Source organism: Sturnira hondurensis, unplaced genomic scaffold (assembly GCF_014824575.4).
Source record: "Sturnira hondurensis isolate 20B ecotype Veracruz unplaced genomic scaffold, ASM1482457v3 Scaffold0003166, whole genome shotgun sequence".
Classification (NCBI taxonomy): domain Eukaryota; kingdom Metazoa; phylum Chordata; class Mammalia; order Chiroptera; family Phyllostomidae; genus Sturnira; species Sturnira hondurensis.
Window position 1 is genome coordinate 5,016,257 of NW_028075797.1, and position 19,033 is coordinate 5,035,289.

General features: G+C 40.9%; 2 protein-coding genes across 2 annotated transcripts in view; both read right to left on the reverse strand.

The window, feature by feature from the left end:
* GTF2I (general transcription factor IIi) overlaps window positions 1-19,033 on the reverse strand; it is a 132,243-nt gene that overhangs the window by 98,471 nt on the left and 14,739 nt on the right. The window contains exon 2 of the mRNA XM_037041743.1: window positions 3,369-3,472. Within this exon, the coding sequence (XP_036897638.1) occupies window positions 3,369-3,467 (99 nt within the window). The 5' untranslated portion in view covers window positions 3,468-3,472. The remainder of the gene's footprint in view (window positions 1-3,368; window positions 3,473-19,033) is intronic.
* On the reverse strand, window positions 14,668-16,545 carry LOC118984030 (male-specific lethal 3 homolog). The gene has a single exon (XM_037041744.1). It carries the CDS (start codon window positions 16,507-16,509, stop codon window positions 15,019-15,021), a length of 1,491 nt encoding a protein of 496 aa, XP_036897639.1. The 5' UTR covers window positions 16,510-16,545; the 3' UTR covers window positions 14,668-15,018.

Sequence of the window (19,033 nt, forward strand, 5' to 3'; positions counted from 1 at the left end):
CTGTATGAGATGCACTTTGGCTGCTCACCTGTAATAGCAGTGCGTTCTTGTTGCACTATCCCCCCTCTTAGTTGGACAGCCCGTCACCAAAGGCAGTATTTATGACACAGCAAAGCAAGGTTCACGCACTATCCAAGGATTAGATCAAACAAACCTATAGGCCAAGGGAAGGGCAAAACCAGCCTATACGCCTATAATTATACTTCATAACATACAACTAGGAACATGAGGAGAGATCTCTTACTCCTGCTGGTGAGGAGGAAAAGCTGAGAATAATAGTGACCGACAACAATGAGAAAACTCTAAAGACATTCTAAGGAATAAAACAGATCCTATGTGACCCACCCTATGTTCATTCTGTGCACACATCAGCAGAAAATATTTTGATGCCAACAGAGTAGATCTAATCTCTAAATTAATACTTAACATTACAGCCCAAATTTTGGCAGTTTTTATGTTTACAAGGAAGAAATAAGTGACTTTCAGAAAATAATGGTAAATAGCCACTAATCCTTCTAAAATTTTTCTTTCTTTAAGGAGATAATTTTAAATGATTAGATAAAAAAAAAGAATTTCCCTAATGGGAAAAGAAAAAGGAATCTACAAACTATGTCACACTGCAATTTATGGGGTTAAACACAACCTAACACTAGTCAACACTTAACACAGAAAATACACAGCTTCCTCCAACTTAGAATATTTCATTTCAATGGGTCAAAAAATACCTAGCCCTGACCAGGTGGCTCAGATGGTTGGAGCGTTGTCCCGTACACCTAAGGGTTGCAGGTTCAATCCCCGGTTAGGGCACATACCTAGGTTGCATCAATCAATCCCTGTTCAGGACACAAGTGATCAATGTTTTTCTTTCAAGTCGATGTCTATTTCTCTCCCCTCACCTTCCTCTCTCTCTAAAAGTCAATAAATATATATCCTCAGGTGAAGATTAAAAAAAAAAAGAAACTAAGTCTGATGCTGTTTTCAAAAAAATCTATGAGATCAAACACAAGATTTCCAGCTATCTATTTAAAAAACATGATAAGCAAATTGTAACTCTAGTATTTTGCTGTAATTATGTTTAATATAGGTCTTTTGAAAATAAAGAGCTAAGAGCTACCACACTACATGTTTAGAATTAGGTAGCAGAGTAAGGATAATTACAAATGCACAGCACCAAGAAGTAAAAGATATAAAATAGTGAATATACTCTTATGTCCCAAAATTCTGGTAATGTTATTGATACAGATATAATAAAACACCAGCACTACGCTATAATATACCAACTCATTCTGAGAAACTCCAATATTACACATAAAATGAATGCTTGCACAGACTTCCAGCCAAGATGGAGGCGTAGGTGGAAACACTGTGCCTCCTCGCACAACCAAGTTTAAAAACAACAAAGTTTTAGTAACAAAAACGCAACCAAAACACAGAAAATTTAACTATACGAAAGTCCAACAACAACGACCCATTCAGACGGACTGTTAAGAGGGGCGGAGCCAGTGGCTGGTGGAGCAGGGTTGCTCAGGAAATTGGCCAGAGTCACCCAGGCCCACAGGCAGCAGTTGGCAGATCCCAGGCGTGGGGTTGCAACAGGCAGACCCAGTGAGGGCGCAAAGAGGCAGACTGACCGTGGTCACACATTCACGCGCAGATAAACCAGGCGAAGGAGTGAGCAGTGAGACAGACTACACAGGAACCAGAGGTGGGAAGCAGTAGAGGGGGTAGCCATTGACCCTCTCTGACCCCGCCCCCACATACAACATCACAACCCAGCAACTGAGTTGCTCTACCCTGGTGAACATCTAGGGCTCTGCCCCTCATGCATAACAGGTGCTAACAGACCAAAACATTATGGCTCAAGAAGAACTCAAAGCCCCAGAGCCAAAAACTCTAAGAAACCAAGAGATAGCCAACCTATCAGATGCACAGTTTAAAACACTGATGATCAGGATGCTCACAGAACTGGTTGATTGTAGTCACAAATTACAGGAACAAATGAAGGCTAAACTAACTGAAATGAAGGGAAATACACAGGAAACCAAAAGTGATGGAAAGGAAACTGGGACTCAAATCAATAGAGTGGACCAGAAGGAAGAAAAAAATGACGAAACTGAAAAGAATAAAGAAACAAGAATTCAAAAAAATGAGGAGAGGCTTAGGAACCTCCAGGACATCTTTAAACATTCCAACATCCGGATTATAGGGGTACCAGAAGGGGAAGAGGAACAGCCACGAGTGAAAACCTTATTTGAACAAATAATAAAGGAGAACTTCCCCATTCTGGCAAAGGAAATAGACTTCCAGGAAATCCAGGAAGCTCAGAGAGTCCCAAAGAAGTTGGACCCAAGAACAAACACACCAAGGCACATCATAATTACATTAGCCAAGATTCAAATGAAGGAGAGAATCCTAGAAGCAGCAAGAGATAAGGGGACAGTCACCTACAAAGGAGTGCCCATCAGATTGTCAGCTGATTTCTCAAAAGAGACCTTACAGGCAAGAAGGGGCTACAAAGAAGTATTCCAAGTCATGAAATCCAAAGACCTACAGCCAAGATTGCTTTATCCAGCAAAGCTTTCATTTAGAATGGAAGGACAGATAAAGTGCTTCTCTGATAAGGTCAAGTTCAAGGAGTTCATCATCACCAAGCCCTTATTATATGAAATGCTAAAGGGACTTATCTAAGAAAAAGAAGATAAAAAATTTGAACAGTGAAAGGACAGCAAACTCACAGTTATTAACAACCACACCTAAAACAAAAGCAAACCAGGAGGACAGCTAAATCAGGAGTGGAACCACAGAAATGAAGATCACATGGAGGATTAGCAACAGGGGAGTGGGAGGAGGAGAAGAGGGAAGGTACAGAGAATAAGTAGCATAGATGGTAGGTAGAAAATAGACAGGGGGAGGGCAAGAATAGTATGGGAAATATAGAATCTAAAGAACTTGAGACATATGGACACAAACTAAAGGAGGGGAATTGTGGGGGAGGGGGTGTGCTGGGTGGAGGGGGATGAAGGGGAGGAAGAAGACAACTGTAATGGCATAATCAATAAAATATATATTTTTAAAAGATGGATGATAAAAAATTAATGCTTGCAAAACAAGGGATTACCTCAGATATTTATAAATAAAAGTTGAAATTAAATGTAAAATATTAAACATTTAGAAGTTAAGAATATTCTGAAACTTGGTAATAAAATTTGATCTGAAAGGCTTAAATCCATAACTATCACTCAAGAAAAATATATTATTCTTATTAGGAAACTCAAAACCCTTTGTTTTTCAAGAACAAACCAATCTCATCCACAAGTCCATATCCATCCGAATATGGAACATTTGATAGAACTGTAAAGCCGTCTCACCATGGACTCAAGAGCTGACATGAGAAATGTCACCACCATCCTGCTCTCTGAAGACTCCTCATCCTTAACTGGCAGGCCAGACATCGCTACTTGGGCCATGCTCCCTGTGCAAGAGAAGGAAGAAGAAAGTGAGCGGTTAGAAATCCTCAGTGTCCTGCTAAACATAACCTTATACGTATGAGGTCCTCCACAGACTGCTTTAATTTACATTGCATTGAGAGAAAAAGAAGGTTCAAAAAACAAACTATTATTTGCCACAAACTCCTAATCTATTAATTAGAGCACCTATCTTATAACTTTCCATTTACTTTTTAAAAAGATTTTATTCATTTACTTCCAGACAGAGGAGAAGACAAGGAGAAAGAGGAAGAGAAACATCAGTGTGTGGTTGCCTCTTGCACATCCCCCACTGGGGACCTGGCCCTCAACCCAGGAGTGTGCATTGACTGGGAACCAAATTGGTAACCATTTGGCAGGTCCACGCTCAATCTACTGGAGCCAGGGCTCCCTCTAGTTTTATTTCCATAAAGTTAGACCAGCATCATCCCCCCAAATAAATTCCAGAACAAGCTGAAATTTCTCCCAAGTAGAAGGAAGAAGTGATACACTTCACAACCTAGCAATAGTTTATCAAAAATCAGCAAAGGAAACAGATGCACAATTCCCTTTCTCCAATACACACACTGATTATAGAAAACAGTAGGTAAAGTAAACTGTGGCTGCATGAAGGTAATTTCTTCTTTCTTACCAAAATGGAAATGGTGCCCAGACTTGTGTGGCTCAATTGCTTGGGCACTCTCCTGCAAACCAAAAGGTTGCTGGTTCGATTCCAGTCTGGGCACATGACTGGGCTGCAGGTTTGGCCCCAGAAGGGGCATACTCGAGAGAGAACCCATTGATGTTTCTGTCCTTCTCTTTCTCCAACCCTCCTCCTCTCTAAAAATAAAATGTTTTCTAAAAAATAAAGGAAATGAGTTGCAGGACAAATGTCATCTAAGATTCCTTTGTAATACAGCATAGTACTCTCTTTAAAAAACATTTTCTGATACTTTGATATCAGCAAAAAGCCTCAACTGAATTTCAAGCACTATAAAAATACAACATACACACTCTGAATAGCAAGTGTTGGCAAGAATGTGGAAAAAATTCAAACCCTGTGCATTGCTGTTAGGAATGTAAAATGACGCATCCACTGTAGAAAACCATTTAGCGGTTTCTAAAACAACTAAACAGAGTTACCACGATGCAGAAATCCCACTTCTGGGTGTATAGCCAAAAGAACTAAAAGCAAGGATTCAAGCCATATTTGTACACTCATGTTCACAGAATTATTCACAACAGCCAAAAGATAAGAACAACTCAAAAGTGCATTGTTATATAAATGGGTAGACAAAATGTGATGTATAAGGTTTGTCTGGAAAATATCCAGCCATTGTTAATATAACGAGGACAGTTTGTGCGACATCCACGTAAACTGGCAGCCAAGGAGAATGGACTGGAACGCACATGTGTGAACAATGACGACTTCACTGTACTAGTCAGTGGGGGCAGTAGATGCCATTGAGTGAGCATGTGTACTGGGTGGCCATAGCATTCAAAATAACTGAGCAAGTATGGCATGGTGGCGCATGCCTATAGTCCCCGCCACGTGGAAGGCTGAGGCAGGAGGACCGCTTGAGCAAAGGAGTTCTAGGCTGTAGTGTGCCATGCCAAACAAGTGTCTACACTAAGTTCAGCCTCAATATGGTGACCTCCCAGGAGCAGGGGCCACCAGGTTGCCTAAGGAGGGGTGAACTAGCCCAGGTAGGAAATGGAGCAAAAGCTAAAAGTCCCATGCTGATCAAGATGAATGAGCAATGAATGAGCAATGAGTCCCATTGCTCTTGATAGAGCAATGAATCCGCATCAAATTTTGCATCAACCTTGAACAGTCTGCCTCAAAAACTATGCAGATGATTCAGAGGGCCACAGCTATAAGGGCAATTGGTGATGGGCAGCCTCATCATGACAGTGAGCCCACTCATGCCTCACGTCTCAGGCAGAGTTTTTTGGCCAAACATCAAATCACCAAATCACCTATGTGACTCAGCTGCGCTACAGCCCAGAGATTTCTGGCTTTTCCCACAACTAAAATCACCTTTGAAAGGAAGACATTTCAGACCTTCGATGAGTTTCAGGAAAATATGAAGGTGCAACTGATGGATTCGGAGAACTGTGTGAGAACCGTGTGCCTACTTTGAAGGGGAGTGAGGCATCATTGTCCTCTGTACAACATTTCTTGTATCTTCTTCAATATGTCTCTATTTTTCATATTTGCATGGCTATATACTTTCTGGACAGACCTCATAAGCATACAGGTACATATTCATACATATATACGCAATAGAATTCAGCATTAACAAGAAATGTTAACAAGAAAGTTTTGACATATATGCTATGACATATGTGAACCTTGAAAATATTCTATAAAAAGAAAATATTATTCTAAAAAAGAAAATATTATTCTAAGTAAAATAAGCCAGATACAAAAGGACAAATATTGTATGATTCCACTCACATAATACCAAATTCATCAACAAGATACAATGGTAGTTGCCAAAAACTAGGGGAGAGAATAACGGGGATGTTTAATGCATACAGAGTTTTATTTTGGGAAGATGAAAAGTTCCAGGCACAGTGGTGATGGTCGCACAACAATGAGAATGCACTAATGCCAGAAAAATGTACATTTAAAAATGATTAAAGTGATAAATTTTGTTATGAGTATTTTCCCAAAATATAAAAATAAAAACACCACATGAAAATTCTAAGGCAAAATCTAAAACAAATTTTTAAAAATGATCATGCTAAAAAATTGTTTCCCATCCATCAGTATGCTAAATTAGATATCTGTTAAAAGTTATCTCTTTCTGCCCTGGCTGGTGTAGCTCAGTGGATTGAGCACCGGCCTCTGAACCACAGGGTCACTGGTTCAATTCCCAGTCAGGGCACACGCTTGGGTTGTGGGCCAGGTCCTCAGAGGGGGTGTGCAAGAGGCAACCACACATTGATGTTTCTCTCCCTCTTTCTCCCTTCCTCTCTCTCTAAAAATAAGTAAATAAATAATTTTAAAAAGTTATCTCTTTAGCCCTGACTGGTATAGCTCAGTGGATTGAGCACGGGCTTGCGAACCAGAGGATCGCAGTTGGATTCTCAGTCAGGACACATGCCTGGGTTGCAGGCCAGCTCCTGGCAGGGGACACACAATACATTGTGTGTCCCCAGCAGAGACAACCATACATTGATATTTCTCTCCCTCTCTCCTTCCCTTCCCCTCTAAAGATAAATAAATAAAATCTTTTTAAAAATAAGTTATCTCTTTTAATTTTGAATTAATTTTAGTTTTAGCTAAATATCAAGTAATCAAATGAAAGGATGGTTAAAAAATTAAACACTGAAAGTTTGAATGTAAATTCTAAAAACCTATCTATGACTATAATTAATTTACTGAATATCTGGGTATGCCTTAACTGAAACCCCAATATCCCAGAGAACATATGAAAATTATTTTGGCTAAAAATGTACCTAGCCCTGGCTGGAGTGGCTCAGTGGATTGAGTGCAGGCCTGCTAACCAAAAGGTTTCCAGCTGGATTCCCAGTCAGGGCACATGCCTGGGTTGTGTGCCAGGTCACCAGGATGAGGAGGGAGAGAGGCAACCATACATTTATGTTTATCTTCCTCTCCTCCCCCCTCCCTTTCCCTCTGTCTAAAAATAAATAAATAAACTCTTTAAAAAACAAACAGTACCTAAATCTTTTCCCAACTATTAAGTAGGATGATCTACTGTTATTAAAAACTTACCTCTAGCCCTGGCTGGAGTGGCTCAGTGGATTGAGAGCCGGTGTGCAAACCAGAGGGTTGCCAGTTGATTCCCAGTTGGGGTACGTGCCTGGGTTGCAGTCTAGGTCCTTGCTGGGGAGCTCTTGAGAGGCAACCTTGCATTGATGTTTCTCTCCCTCTTTCTCCCTCCTTTCTTCTGTCTAAAAATAAATATATAAAATATTTTTAAAAATAAAAACTTATCTCTAAAAATAAATTTTTTAAATCTTGAAAAAAACCCCTAAATATCGTCCATCTGTTACGACATAAATTAACTGCTAGATTAGAGTTAGGCATCAACAAATAATAAAGTATACATACTGAAGAAATAAAAGTTGATTAATAAAAAATGATAATAAAACCAACTGACACTTATCGCCACGTCTATGAACAAATAGAGGCAATTTTGTTTCCCCAAACAAGATCTCTATTCTCAATGGAGACAGCACAGGAAAAAACATCAAGAAAGTAATTAAATCAGAAAAAGTTTTCCCTAATTCTTTTCTCTTGGATAAATAAATTCATATTAAAATGTAGCTCAGAAAAAAATGGACAACAAATGCACATTACTTTTCCATAATCAAAGCGTTCACTTAGAATGCTATCCTTATTTCTGAAAGTTCGTATTTCTTAATGATCTCTCTTTCCTCTTAATTCTCCAGCAAAAGAAAATGTGTTCTCAATTTACAAATGCAGTGACTTATCAAGGTCATATATCCACTATCAGAGCCAGAACATAACACTAGGGCAATTTTCCCCCTCCTGCTATTTCCACTTCTCACTTTAAAATGTCCTAAATCTGGTATGATGTCATTCACACTGAAAGTTAAGAAACAGGAGACACCTGCCACACCAACAGTCCCAGAGCGGTGCCACAAGCAATGAGAGGCCCTATCCCATTAGCAGAACTTTTCAGGAAGCATCTTCAAAGGAAAGAACCTTGAGGTGACCAAGTTCATTCAGGCTTGATACAAAACAGTGTATTTTGTTTGGGGCTTTCTGCTCTCTACAAATGGGTGAATTTGGATCTCAACAGAAAATTCGCTGAACTGTTCTTCACAGTCCCAAGAGGTTATTTCCCTTCAGTCAAGACTATTCATAGAACATTTCCCCCCGCCTCCCACCAGGCCCATCATTCACTGACTGCTGCCTCTCTCTTCGCCCTTTCCCCAAAAGAAAATGCCTCACACAGTGGCGGTAACAAACACCAGAGGACATACCAGGCCAGTGATGCAAGCTTAATGAGGCATGAGGCACTGGTCCTCACAGAACCAGCCACCAAGAAAGCCAGTTGTGGGTTACCCTACTAACAAAATTTGTAACTCCAATGGGTGGCACCCAGGCTCTCCTTCCACGAACAGAGAAGCAAGATCGAATCAACCACTTACTGTGAAAGTTCCTGACCTTTCAAGAGCGCCCTCATGAGTTGGATAGACAAGAAAGAAAGAAACATCTAGTGACTATTCTCCCATGAGAGGCCATGGGAGAAACAAAAAATTTAAAGGAACTAGGGGAAGAGTTTACTGGAACTAGCATAAAGGACACAGGGACAAAACCTAAGGGGGTGGAAATGGGAGGGAGGTGAAGAGCACTAAGGGGGTGGGCTGGGATGGGAATAAAAGTCAGAAACTGTACTTGAACAACAATTAAGTAAATAAACAAACAATTTAAAAGAACTAGAATGGGATATTTAGCTCTGCACTTGTAAGTAATGCAAATGAGTATGATCCGTACCTCTGAACTTCATCAGTAATACTTCTTTGGAACAAAAGGGAAAATGACCAAAATGATCACGTACTCGGTAACACATTAAATACAAAAAGGATGACTTGACCCCTTTAAATCTTTTTAACAGCAACGGAACAAAAACTGAACTGAGTCAATTCACATGTTGAAGCCAGTGTTAGATGAGAAAACAACTTTGGTTTCTGCGTTTGTAACATAATGTTCCTGCTTCCCCATTTGGCTGATGCTGCCTTGGAAGAGGAGTGGTGTGGGGAGAAAAGGTGACCTCTCTTCATAAGGAGGAAGGTCATCATCCAAGGCAGAAAATCAGGAGTCAAGGAACAGAAGGAAGGGTGTCCCCCTGTGTGTGCGCTACCCAGTATGGTAGCCAATAGCCACATGTAGCTATTTAAATTAATTAAGATAAATAAAATTTAAAACTCCATTCCTCAGAAGCACTGGTACACTTCAAGTGTTCAGCAGCCACATGTAGCTCGTGGTTACTACAGTGAAATTCACAAAGAATGTTTTCATGATCACGAAAACTTTGTACTGCTATAGAGATTAATCTATGTTGAATAAATTCTCATGCCCCCTTGAACCACCATTGTGGGAGCTCTAGTAGAAGAATGAGTTAACCGAGGGAAAAGAGAACTTAAGGGAACACGAGCCAGTGTACAAAGTCCATCCCAACCCCATGGGAGCATTCTTTACTGCCCATCTCCACAGATTATTGGCACAAGGGTATCCACGTGGAACCGGGTAGCAAGGTAGATTCCCTAAGAAAAGGAACACAGAAATACAATCTTATGATAAGCTAAGGTTAATTAATATGCATGTGAGACATCAGGGACACAGATTCTTAGGATAAATTAATGAAATTCAGAAGAGCCTAACCCACCGGGTGCAGTGTGACCTTGCCTCAATGATCAACTGGCACCAAAATGGAATCACACCATTTTCTTAACATCTCTGTAAATAACTTAACTTTTGCCTTTTTACTTCCATAATTTATAATTCTTAATACTTAAATATGAAATAAATAGCATGAACATCATTATAAATCTTGATGCATAATGCCAAAATTTCTAATAGCTACCAGAAATGTTTATATATACTAAATTCAGTCTCACCAACATTTTGGATTTATGACCTAATCACTATGAATACCTCATTACACTAAAACTGTTTCATTTCTCAGGTTACTACAGAAACCCTTTTCAGACTTCCGCCAAGATGGAGGCATAGGTGGAAACACTGTGCCTTCTCCCACAAACAAGTTTGAATACAACTAAGGTTTGGAGAAACAAAGACACAACCAAAAGACAGAAAATTGAATTATACGGAAGTCCGACTACATCTAACCGTTCAACGGGACGGTAACAGGGGCGAAGCCAGCAGCAAGCAGGGTCAGGCAGGACAGGTCCCCCGACCCAGGCGCGCAGGCAGCCCGGAACCAGCTGGGGTGCAGGGCAAACTGACCGCGGTCGCACATTCACGCACAGTGAGACGGACCACGCAGGCCCCAGGGGGTGAGGGCTGACGGCAGTGGCACACTCGCATGTAGTGGGATGAAACGCGTGGGCCTGGTGACGGCAACAGCTGCGGCACCGGTGAGGGCCGAGGCGGCAGGCGGCAGACAGGACCCCATAGTCCCTCTTTGATCCTGCCCCCACATACAGCATCACAACCCAGCGACTTAGTTGCCCTGCACTAGTGAACACCTTAGGGCTCCAATCCTGCTATGGAATAGGCACAAACAGCCCAAAAGATGCTGCAAGAAGAACTCAAAGTCCCAGAGCCAATAACTCTAAGCGACCAACAGATTGACAGCCTCTCAGAAGCACAATTCAAGACACTATTTATCAGGATGCTCACAGAACTAGTAGATTATAGTCACAAATTAGAGGAACATAGTCACAAATTAGAGGAACATGTGAAGGCTCAACTAATTGAAATGAAGGGAGATGTCCAGGAAACCAATAGCAATGGAAAGGAAACTGGGACTCAAATCAATGGAATGGACCAGAAGGAAGAACAAAAACATCCAACCAGAAAGGAATGAAGAAATGAGAATTCAAACAAATGAGGAGAGGCTTAGGAACCTCCAGGACATCTTTAAACATTCCAACATCCGGATTATAGGGGTACCAGAAGGGGGAAAGCAACAGCCATGAGTGGAAAACTTATTTGAACAAATAATAAAGGAGAACTTCCCCAGTCTGGCAAAGGAAATAGACTTCCAGGAAATCCAGGAAGCTCAGAGAGTGCCAAAGAAGTTGGACCCAAGAAGAAACACACCAAGGCACATCATAATTACATTAGCCAAGACTAAAATGAAGGAGAGAATCCTAGAAGCAGCAAGAGATAAGGGGACAGTCACCTACAAAGGAGTACCCATCAGACTGTCAGCGGATTTCTCAAAAGAGACCTTACAGGCAAGAAGGGGCTAGAAAGAAGTATTCCAAGTCATGAAATCCAAAGACCTACAGCCAAGATTGCTTTATCCAGCAAAGCTTTCATTTAGAATGGAAGGACAGATAAAGTGCTTCTCAGATAAGGTCAAGTTCAAGGAGTTCATCATCACCAATCACCAATCACCAAGCCCTTATTATATGAAATGTCAAAGGGACTTATCTAAGAAAAAGAAGATAAAAATATGAACAGTGAAAGGACAGCAAACTCACAGTTATTAACCACACCTAAAACAAAAGCAAACTAAGAGGACAGCTAGATCAGGAGTGGAACCATAGAAATGAAGAACACATGGAGGGTTAGCAACAGGGGAGTGGGAGGAGGAGAAGGGGGGAGAAGGTACAAAAAATAGCATAGAGAGTAGGTAGAAAATAGATAGGGGGGAGGGTGAGAATAGTGGGGGAAATATAGAATCTAAAGAACTTGAGACACGTGGTTATAAACTAAGGGGGGAGAATGGTGGGGGAAGGAGTGTGCGGGGGGGAAGGGAATGAAGGGGGGAATAGAACAACTGTAATGGTATAATCAATAAAATATATTTTAAAAAAAACCCTTTTCATAGTTTTTGTATTTCTTCTTGGGTGACTCATCATGTAAGCCATTACTAAACTGATTTCTGATAATAACTATATTTTTGCATAAATGGTCAAAAATTTTCTATTCAAGTCCGTTCTTTTAATTGATAATTTTTATGTACATGCAGGTCCTTAATTATTTAGCTTTTCTATTATGTTTATTTTAATTCTGTACTTTGAAATGCAGTATTTTTGTCTCAGACAATTTTTCATTCAACCACATTTATGTCATTCTTTGCTCATTCCTTCTTGCATCTTAGACTTTTCTTCTGCTTGAAGTTAAAACCCTTAGAACGTCTCCTTCTTATGGCAAACTGTTACTTACTAAAATTTCCCTTTAGTTCAGAGACAAAAATATACAAGGGGGGAAGAGATTTAAGGACTAACATGCAGACAAAAATATAGGAGGGGGGAAGAGATTTAAGGACTAACATGCAGACGCAGAGTCAACTGCATGTTAGTCCTTAAATCTCTTCCCCCCTTGTATATTTTTGTCTCTGAACTAAACTCTATCTTATCTTCTAAGTTATCTTCAATGTCATTAATTCTTCACCTCTGCTTATTCTGTTATTAAAACCACTTACTGAATTTTTATTTTGTTTATAACTTTCATTTCTAGAATTTCTATTTGTTGCTATGTCACATGATATCATTTCCTACTCCTTGAAGAGTTTCCAGTGTGACAAATTTCTTTAAACATAATAGTGATAATTGTTCCATAGTCTCTAATAATTTTAAAATCTCAAGTTTCGTAAGTATATTTCTGTTGTTTCGGGGGATTCTTGCTCACACTCATGGTACTCGAGCCCATGTATGCCTCACTATCTTTTACTATGTCCTGATAACTTTACATTCACAAATTATTTTAAATTTGAGGCCCACGATGAAGGTAGTTTCCTCCATGCACCTGGAAATACTACCTGCCTGGGATCACCATAATCCCACTTCAATGGCTTCAGGCTCCTTGGACTACCAAGAAGATGACAACCCAGACCGCAAATAGGGATGTAAGCTGGTTTACTTCTCAATTGCCTTTTTTGCACTCCCAGCTTAATGAGAAGAGTCTCCAATATAACCCCTGAATTTTGGCCAGGTTTACAACTTTGATCTCCTTCTTTTTTAAAATAGTGTTCTATTTTTGTCATTAACAAAAACATTTTATTTTTATTTGCTTATTTATTTGTTTTAGAGAGAGAGAAACATCAACTGGTTATTCCACTTATTCATTCATTGGTTGATTCTTGTATGTACCCTGACTGGGGAATCAAACCCACAACTTTGGCTTATTGGGATGATGCTCTAACCAACTGAGCTATCCAGGCAGGGCTGAACTTTGATTGCTGAACCTCTCATCTCACAAGGTTTGCAAACCTCAAGTTGATGTGGGGACACTGGCAAATGCCCACAGGGCAAAGGTAATCCTGATTTCTCATACTGGAGTTCCCATTTTCTTTTTAATATTAACCTGTTCACATTACCCCTCCAAATTCCTCTGTGCCTTATCAACTTTTTGCTATTTTTACCAATGTTTTGCTTTATAATTTTATAACATTCTACTGAGTTCCACCAACTCCAGGAACCACACCTTACAATGGCCTTCATTCTCAAGAACAAGTTATGAATTATCCAGGTTAGAAGGTTACAAATTCTCAATTCAAGCCATCTCAGGTAAAGAAGGGAATTTCTATTTTATTTTTAACTATTCAGTCTAAAGGTTGCACTGACTCTACACACAGCTAGATCCAGGAACATAAGACATGCCATTAGATCTATCTCTACTCCCTCCCTGTGGGCCTCCCTTGAGCACATGAGATGGGTTTCTGCCCCAAAACAGATGACAGCCACATCCATCTTTAAGTTTACCGCACAACTATACAGTAATCCCAGACGCAACAGACTATCGAATCTTCCTCCTACTGTCTGCACAAAAGTTTCAGGAGTTTGTGCCACAAGCTTACCATATCCGAGCCTACTGTGATTGGCACTGTAGCTAGAACCACGTGAAATAGGAAGACAGGCAGCTACTCACAAGGCAAAACAGGACCCTCGCTGGAGAAAGGGATGAGAAAGGCATGCCAGGAACACAGAACGTATCAGCTGCCTGAGTCCTCTTCTTTCAATTTCCTTAATTCTTCCGTTCTAAGTTTTTTTATCTTTTGAGTCCCTCATCTGATTTTAATCCTTCTTTATGAGTTTCAAATATGAACTAATTGCCCTGTTCCATTTCCTTATCTTTTATTCTTGTCAGCTATTGTTTCATAGATACTCGCACGGCCTTCTTTCATCTTTCTGAAAACAGGCTCCAGCCATTCTTTTTATTTATTTATTTATTTTGCAACAAGACCGGCTCTGCTTTATTTAGATCATCAAAAATAGCATCTTATGGAATGGGAACCATAACATTACACAACAAAGTATAGCTGTAAAAATCTCAAACATGTCAGGCAACACTTTTTTTAGATCACCAAAAATAAGGTTTTACAGAAAAGGAACTGTAAAAGCAAATGTATAGCTGCAAATTTCCTTTTGCCTTCAATTTCAATTCTCTGTAAAATATTTTGGGACCACTTTGCAGTTTTCAGGCAAAACTCAAATTTGTTGGACAGAGTTGCTCAGTATCATCACATGAATGAAAAGAGTTTTGCAAAACAATTTTGCTTAGTGCTAACAAATAACTAAAACATGTGGTTATTATTAATAACTCCAACTTCCACTGAAACAGCCTAACCTATGCTCACTTTCATGAACGTTTCACTGGGAACAGAGCTGTTTGTCCCTCCCAGCACAGATGGCGTGTACAGTGACCATGGTCAGGTGTTGGAGGCTGTTCAGGCGCCACTTGAAGTGCTGCTTAACAAAAGAACTAAGTATGTAACAACTCAAATAACTGGGCTGGCATCTGCTGCAGCCTCCCCACGGTGGGCATCACATCCCCCACCGTCTCCCCAGTTCTCTACCGGGGACCTAAAACCCAAAGCTAGGTTGGAGAGGCTGTTCTCGCAGAGCCATGGAAATGCTAATAAATCGCCCTGGGATTCTTAGTGCTGTAGTGTGCCTCACAGGCAGTGACATAGGCAGACTCTGGGAAGAAGTCATCATGGTATTCAGCTAAAAACCTCAGAAAGAGATCCAAGTGCTTCAGTAAAGCCTTCAGATTCTTTTCAGAAAAAGACATCTTTCCAAGGATTTCTGGAAGTTTCACAAACAAGCGCAGCAAATGTTGTGCCCCATAAATGTAGGAGGGTGGAGGCAGCTGGTCACCTGGAGAGTAACTGTCGGGTACAAGTTTCCAGGAGAGGACCTCATTTATTTCGTTCGTTCTTCTACCCTCAAAGTTGGCAAACACCGCACTGCCTTCCTTGCTGGGGGTCACAGGAACAGGCGAGGATGATCTGCTGTGCATGGGGGTCTTTTTCTCCAGGTGTAGGAAGAGCTTGGGCATGCTGGCGGATGTGTCCTGCTGCCGGCGCTTGGGCTGAGGAGAGGCGCTGCTCTCAGACAGCCTGTCGCTGTTGGCAGAGTGGCGTGTGGAGCGCCTGAGGGACTGCAAGGCTTCTGGCTCAGCTTTGCGCCTTTTGGGGGTTGCCGGTTCATTTGTGGTCGGCTGACTCTCCGTGGACTGTGGGGTGGATGGATTCAACAAAGGTGGGCTTGGAGAGAGCTCCTCCTGGTTCCTATTAGTGTTTGTGGCACTTTCCTTAATTGGAAGAAAAAATTTGGACGAAGTCACCTTTTTATACTGAACTTGTTCATATGGATACAGCAAAACCAATGGGAGCGTGTAATCAAAGGTTATTCTTAAGCCGTCCACCATCTCTTTACAAAGGTCAACGTTCTTTTCTGCTGGGATGTAATGCACATTCATGGTGGTGTGTGCCATAGCGTGATGATGACGGGGCCTCTCACTGGCTGAAAAGGCTGCATTGATGGCGAAATGCTTCACGTACGATTCCAAAATAGTAATGATGTTGGTCTGGCACGGGAGTTTCACTAACCGTTTCCTCCTGTTGATATAGTAACAATCGTCCTCCAGCTTCTTCTTCAAAACTTCAGGAATGTCTATAGTTATTGCTCTTTCTTCCATCCCCTTTTTTCTGTGTGGCGCCACTTCTTCCTTCACTTCAGTCTTTTCTTCAGTATCACTTTGTTCACTTACTGCTTCATCCGTTTCTTCACTGCTGTCATCAGAGGAAGTGATTATTGAGTTCTCATCATTTTTATCTTTTCCTTCACCAGGGAGGCTTTTTAGGACAGAATCGACACCAGGCAAGTGGCAGCGCTTCTTCTTTCTTCCTGTGCTTAGGCGAGCTACAGCTTTTCTTGCCAATTTACGCTGTAATCTCCGATTTTCATTGGTGTCACGGAGGACATGATCTTCAGCTGCCCACCTATCCCAGCTTCTGTTCCAACCATTAAAATGGATCAGATATTCTGGGATCTTTCTGCCTTTTTTGTCTTTCCCAACAACAACATCCACAATCTGGGTCGGTTGGTCAGGGTGTTGCATGGGAGTCCACGCGGCGCTCCACGTAGAATGAGACTTAACGCGCCATCCGTAAGCGGCTTCCTGTCCAGCCATTCTTTAAAACCTTCTTGTGTTTCTGGTTGGAGATCCATCTCAGGGATTAGGTTTCACTGTGACCTTACTGGTCTGTTCTACCTCAATATATGCCAATAATTAATTGCACATAAAGGTTTTCATTTGCCCATACTTCTGCTTTGAATTTGTTGCTCCTTGTTGTTAATACTGAACAGCAAAATAACAAAAATTAAAGTGAGTCAAAGAGCTCTTGAAGATTTTCACACATATTATCATCATTCTTAACAAAAAAACTGGTATTGTTCTGAATATTTTTTATTATGTTGATCTCTAAAATATTACTAAATCTTGCCCTGGCTGGTGTAGCTCAGTGGATTGAGCGTGGGCCTGCGAACCAGACGATCGCAGTTCAATTCTCAGTCAGGGCACATGCCTGGTTTACAGGCCAAGTTCCCGGCAGGGGTCACAGGAGAGGCAACCATACATTGCTGTTTCTCTCCCTCTCTCCTTCCCTTCCCCTCTAAAGATAAATAAAATCTTTAAAAAAATAAATAAAATAAAATATTACTAAATCTTCAACATACATCTGCTTCAAATTAAGTTTCAGGTCAGACTGCCACGTGAGGGAGGTACCATGACCCTGATCTGGTTTTTGCAGTACATTCATACCTTTTCTTCCTTGTGCTATTATGTTGTTTTCAACAAACATGTTCCCATTTCAAACTTACAATGTACAATCTAACCAAGAAAAAAATTTAAAATATTTTAGTGCAATGATTTTGTCATATTATTTTATAAGTAAGCCCAACCTAGAAAGATTACCCATCTTACTTAGGTTATCCAGTTAATTTTATAACAAAGGAATAGAATCCATATCTCCAAATTCCAAACTACCTCTTTCATGCACAATAATAATCAAAGACAGGCTAAAAAAAAGGTAAATAATTATATAGTAATTAGACTGCAGGACTTCCACCAAGATGGAGGCGAAGGTGGAAACACTGTGCCTTCTCCCACAAACAAGTTTAAATACAACAAAGGTTTAGTAAACAAAGATGCAGCCAAAGAGCACAAAATTAAACTATACGGAAGTCTGACAACAACGAACCGTTCAAACGAACTGGCAAGAGGAGCGGAGCCAGCAGCAGAGCAGGGTCAGGCAGGAAAGATCCCCCTGACCCCAGGCGTGCAGGCAGCCGGGGTAGCATCATGGACCCAGTGAGGGTGCGGGGCAGGCTGATGGCGGTCAAACATTCGTGCACAGATAAATCAGCAGAGGAGTGAGCAGTGAGATAGACCTCTAGGCCCCAGCGGCAAACCCAGTGAGGGCGTAAGGCAGTGGGCTGACTGGTCACATTCACGCACAGTGGGACAGACCACCCGGCCCCGGCGGCGGGAGATGGCAGAGGGAACTACCATTGCTGTCCTCTGACCCCACCCCCACATACAGGGTCACAATCCAGCGACTGAGTTGCCTGGCCCTGGTGAATACCTAGGGCTCCACTCCTCATATGTAACAGGTGTGAAGAGTCCAAAATATGGCTCAGGAAGAACTCAAAGCCCCAGAGTTGATAACTCTAAGTGAAAAAGAAATAGTGAACCTCTCAGATGCACAGTTCAAAACACTGGTCATCAAGATGCTCACAGAACTGGTTGATTATAATCACAAATTAGAGGAACATATGAAGGCTAAACTAATTGAAATGAAGGGAAATGCATAGGAAACCAAAAGCGATGGAAAGGAAACTGGGACTCAAATCAATCAAATCACAATTTTCTGCAGAGTGCTAAAGTTATGTTATTTTACTTAAGTATGATGAAGAAACTTCAAGATGGCAAAAATCACTATGTATAGTACCAGAACTATACAGTAACTGTACAATATTTTCAGTACCAGGTGGGTACTGAAAATATTGGAACACTTTGAAAGTGTATGGATGTTTAACCACCTGAAACTAATACAAAACAATACTGTATGTAAACTGTAACTTAAAAATATTTTTAATGAAAAGGAAAAAATAAAAAACAAAGACTTCAAAAATCAGTAACTTTCCCTAACTCAATGTTTTGTACTACAGCCATCATCACTACACTCCAGATACTTGGATCAACTAAAACTGAGCAAATCTTCAAAGTAAGCTAAAATACCTACCACTAGTGTATTACTCCTCAAAGGCTACAGACAGTGTTAAAGAAAGGTAACGGTATTCAATTCTTTTTTTTCCCTTTTATTTTTTATTTTTGAAATATTTTATTGATTATGCCATTACAGTTGTCCCATTCCCCCTTCATTCCCCTCCACCCTGCACACCCCCTCCCCCATTCCCCCTTTAGCTCATGTCCATGTGTCACAAGTTCTTTAGCTTCTACATTTCCCATACTATTCTTGCCCTCCCCCTGTCTATCATCTACCTACTGTGTATGCTACTTATTCTCTGTACCTTTTCTCCCCCTCTTCTCCTCCCACTCCCCTGTCACTAACCCTCCATGT

What these genes read in the sequence shown, in the direction of transcription:
- LOC118984030 (XM_037041744.1), bottom strand. Translation starts at nt 16,509, where the DNA reads ATGCAACACCCTGACCAACCGACCCAGATTGTGGATGTTGTTGTTGGG.